Genomic DNA, 4,789 nt, shown 5'->3' with positions numbered 1-4,789 from the left:
AGGCATATGGGCTTTTCAGTACAAGGTGCGTAGACTAACACATTATTGCATTACAGACATCAGATAGATGAGAGACAATCTATCACAAAATGGAACAAAAATCGAATGACTATCGCGTTTCATACGGATGATAATTACATCGTAATAATACAGTAACCTAATTACAATGTAGCGACCATCTGTGAGGGAATGTGCAGGGGTGACATAAACGCTACCTTTATGCATGCCTGTGTATCGGTCCTTCAGAACAGACAATTCGTGGATTTTCCCAAATTGCTCAAAGAGAGGTTTCAGGTCTTTTTCATCAAGGTTCCGCGGTATCTGTCCAATGAAGAGCTTGATGGCGTCCTGGTCTTTCATGGCGCCGCTGTCCGTGTGCATGGATACGGTTTCGGGTCCGTTCATGGGCTTCGGAACAGGGCTGTGATCGAGCTGATGCTGATGGGGGATAAGTAAGAGCGGCTGCTGTAGAAGCAGGTTGACGGGGGCGGGATGAGGCGGCTGGGGATGGTGCTGCTGCTGATGCCTTCTGCTTTCACTCTGTGTAAATCTGGCCATGCTGAGCTGGGAGTAGGTTGGAGGACAGTGACAACACAGACTGAGACACGCACACACACTAGCAGGCTACTGAGAGGGTAAGAGCGATGCACTCAGATGGAAACACACACAGGCTTGTTCTGTCCCAATTCCCAAATGGCACCTGTCTTCTTCACGCTCGGGTTTGGTGGAAAGAGTGGGTTGAAATTTTCGAGAATTGTTGGTAGTTGAGCGACATCTGCTGGAGTTGACGAGGAACTGCAACTGTGGTCAGCATGACCTCTGATTTCATCATGTGCTCTTAGTTTTTCACTCCTTTACCCATGTCATTATTATGACTCATTTAGAAAAACACTCCTTTTGTTATTCATCTATGTTTTATTTCCCTTTAGTACATTTTTGTGTGTGTGAAATATATTGAGAAGTGTAAATGCTCTTTGAATAAAGTTGGATTAAATTGAAATAGGTTGATATCATATTCCGATAGAAGGCGTCCTTTCCTTGTCTACTTTTATCAGAGAGGATTTGACAGAGATTTGACTTGATAAACAATAGAAACAACCTTTATAGTCACCCAACTTCACCCATCAGTGGTACCCTACTGGGGGTTAGGTGATGAGAGAACAGGAAACTATGCCGATAGCTTGATTGCAGTAACCAGAATTGGTGGTTCTTGAGTGACACCTTGAGATGGGTATTTGGAGGTACAATTGTGATTGAAACTGCGACAGTATAGGAAGGCAATTTGGTAACATTATACTATGCTACCTTAACTATACAGTATCTTATGAACTGAGTGGTTCGAGCCCTGAATGCTGATTGGCTGACAGCCGTGGTATATCAGGCCATATACCATGGGTATTTTTACTTCTCTAATTAAGTTGGTAACCAGTTTCTAAAAGCATTAAGAGACATCTGAGGTTTGTGATATATGTCCAATAAACCACAGCTAAGGGCTGTGTCCAGGCACTCTGCATTGCATCGTGCTTAAGAACAGCCCTCAACCATGGTATATTGGCCATATACCACATCCCCTCGGGCATTATTCAAATCAAATCAAATCAAATAAAATTTTATTTGTCACATACACATGGTTAGCAGATGTTAATGTGAGTGTAGCGAAATGCTTGTGCTTCTAGTTCCGACAATGCAGTGATAACCAACAAGTAATCTAACTAACAATTCCAAAACTACTGTCTTATACACAGTGTAAGGGGATAAGGAACATGTACATAAGGATATATGAATGAGTGATGGTACAGAGCAGCATACAGTAGATGGTATCGAGTACAGTATATACATATGAGATGAGTGTGTAGACAAAGTGGCATAGTTAAAGTGGCTAGTGATACATGTGTTACATAAGGATGCAGTCGATGATGTAGAGTACAGTATATACATATGCATATGAGATGAATAATGTAGGGTAAGTAACATTATATAAGGTAGCATTGTTTAAAGTGGCTAGTGATATATTTACATCATTTCCCATCAATTCCCATTATTAAAATGGCTGGAGTTGGGTCAGTGTCAATGACAGTGTGTTGGCAGCAGCCACTCAGTGTTAGTGGTGGCTGTTTAACAGTCTGATGGCCTTGAGATAGAAGCTGTTTTTCAGTCTCTCGGTCCCAGCTTTGATGCACCTGTACTGACCTCGCCTTCTGGATGATAGCGGGGTGAACAGGCAGTGGTTCGGGTGGTTGATGTCCTTGATGATCTTTATGGCCTTCCTGTAACAACGGGTGGTGTAGGTGTCCTGGAGGGCAGGTAGTTTGCCCCCGGTGATGCGTTGTGCAGTCCTCACTACCCTCTGGAGAGCCTTACGGTTGAGGGCGGAGCAGTTGCCGTACCAGGCGGTGATACAGCCCGCCAGGATGCTCTCGATTGTGCATCTGTAGAAGTTTGTGAGTGCTTTTGGTGACAAGCCGAATTTCTTCAGCCTCCTGAGGTTGAATAGGCGCTGCTGCGCCTTCTTCACGACGCTGTCAGTGTGAGTGGACCAATTCAGTTTGTCTGTGATGTGTATGCCGAGGAACTTAAAACTAGCTACCCTCTCCACTACTGTTCCATCGATGTGGATAGGGGGTGTTCCCTCTGCTGTTTCCTGAAGTCCACAATCATCTCCTTAGTTTTGTTGACGTTGAGTGTGAGGTTATTTTCCTGACACCACACTCCGAGGGCCCTCACCTCCTCCCTGTAGGCCGTCTCGTCATTGTTGGTAATCAAGCCTACCACTGTTGTGTCGTCCGCAAACTTGATGATTGAGTTGGAGGCGTGCGTGGCCACGCAGTCGTGGGTGAACAGGGAGTACAGGAGAGGGCTCAGAACGCACCCTTGTGGGGCCCCCGTGTTGAGGATCAGCGGGGAGGAGATGTTGTTGCCTACCCTCACCACCTGGGGCGGCCCGTCAGGAAGTCCAGTACCCAGTTGCACAGGGCGGGGTCGAGACCCAGGGTCTCAAGCTTGATGACGAGCTTGGAGGGTACTATGGTGTTGAATGCCGAGCTGTAGTCGATGAACAGCATTCTCACATAGGTATTCCTCTTGTCCAGGTGGGTTAGGGCAGTGTGCAGTGTGGTTGAGATTGCATCGTCTGTGGACCTATTTGGGCGGTAAGCAAATTGGAGTGGGTCTAGGGTGTCAGGTAGGGTGGAGGTGATATGGTCCTTGACTAGTCTCTCAAAGCACTTCATGATGACGGAAGTGAGTGCTACGGGGCGGTAGTCGTTTAGCTCAGTTACCTTAGCTTTCTTGGGAACAGGAACAATGGTGGCCCTCTTGAAGCATGTGGGAACAGCAGACTGGTATAGGGATTGATTGAATATGTCCGTAAACACACCGGCCAGCTGGTCTGCGCATGCTCTGAGGGCGCGGCTGGGGATGCCGTCTGGGCCTGCAGCCTTGCGAGGGTTAACACGTTTAAATGTCTTACTCACCTCAGCTGCAGTGAAGGAGAGACCGCATGTTTCCGTTGCAGGCCGTGTCAGTGGCACTGTATTGTCCTCAAAGCGGGCAAAAAAGTTATTTAATCTGCCTGGGAGCAAGACATCCTGGTCCGTGACTGGGCTGGATTTCTTCTTGTAGTCCGTGATTGACTGTAGACCCTGCCACATGCCTCTTGTGTCTGAGCCATTGAATTGAGATTCCACTTGCTTAAATACATACGATACTAACTGTGCAGTATACAGAGCCTCCACACCCCAGACATTCCCTGATCTAACTTATGTCAACACTACTGATCTCAAAAGACTTGACAGATACTAAAACCGCGAAGGAAACCTATCCTATAAATGGTTGATGGATGGATAGCTTTATATTTGAGGAGGGGGTGGTAGCATCTAACAACTCAATTTAATACTTTCTTGTGCACTGCTCGCTGATGTAAGTAATGCCGATTTAATAACAACTGTTTACCTGCCTTTTGCAGAGAAATGCATTGAAAGTAGCCTATAGGGAGCACTGCTAATTATTATGAATTTTGCTATCATTTAAAGTCATATTACCCACTTTAGAAATGTTGGTCGACGGCTCTTGGTTGTCACTAGTTACCAAGCCACAAAGTCATAAGCATCGCCTCCCATACAGAAAAAATGATATATGTAGATTACTTATATGTTTTATATGGGCATATATGGAGGAAAAATACAGTATATGCCCATATATGCTTATATATGTATCCGTACATATACAGTACCAGTCAAAAGTTTGGACACACCTACTCATTCCAGGGTTTTTCTTTATTTGAACTATTTTCTACATTGCATAATAATAGTGAAGACATCAACACAATGAAATAACACATGGAATCATGTAGTAACCAAAAAAGTGTTTAACAAATCTAAATATATTTAATATTTTAGACTCTTCAAATAGCCACCCTTTGCCTTGATGACAGCTTTGCCCATTCTTGTCATTCTCTCAACCTGTCACACCCTGATCTGTTTCACCTATCATTGTGATTGTCTCCACCCCCCTCCTGGTGTCACCCATCTTCCCCATTATTCCCAGTGTATTTATTCCTGTGTTCTCTGTTTGTCTGTTGCCAGTTCGTCTTGTCAAGCTTACCAGCGTGTTTTTCAGAGCGTCTGTTTTTTCTAGTCCTAGCGGTTCTGAACTCTTGCCTGCCCTAACACTAAGCCCGCCTGCCTGAACATTTAGCCTGCCCTAAACTTGAGCCTGCCTGAACATTCAGCCTACCCTAAACTCGAGCCTGCCTGAACATTCAGCCTGCCCTAAACTCGAGCCTGCCTGA

The 4,789-nt window shown here is 45.2% G+C and overlaps 1 protein-coding gene across 2 annotated transcripts in view; it reads right to left on the bottom strand.

The window, feature by feature from the left end:
- The window catches only part of LOC124009656 (CUGBP Elav-like family member 5), an 80,863-nt gene extending 80,194 nt beyond the window's left edge, over positions 1–669 (bottom strand). For both annotated transcript variants that reach the window (XM_046321678.1, XM_046321679.1), the window contains exon 1: positions 216–669. In XM_046321678.1, the coding sequence (XP_046177634.1) occupies positions 216–558 (343 nt within the window). In that variant the 5' untranslated portion in view covers positions 559–669. The remainder of the gene's footprint in view (positions 1–215) is intronic.
- Between the last annotated feature and the right edge of the window lie 4,120 nt (positions 670–4,789).

The sequence above is a fragment of the Oncorhynchus gorbuscha genome, linkage group LG22 (assembly GCF_021184085.1).
Source record: "Oncorhynchus gorbuscha isolate QuinsamMale2020 ecotype Even-year linkage group LG22, OgorEven_v1.0, whole genome shotgun sequence".
Lineage (NCBI taxonomy): Eukaryota > Metazoa > Chordata > Actinopteri > Salmoniformes > Salmonidae > Oncorhynchus > Oncorhynchus gorbuscha.
This window is presented reverse-complemented; position numbering and strand designations above follow the sequence as displayed.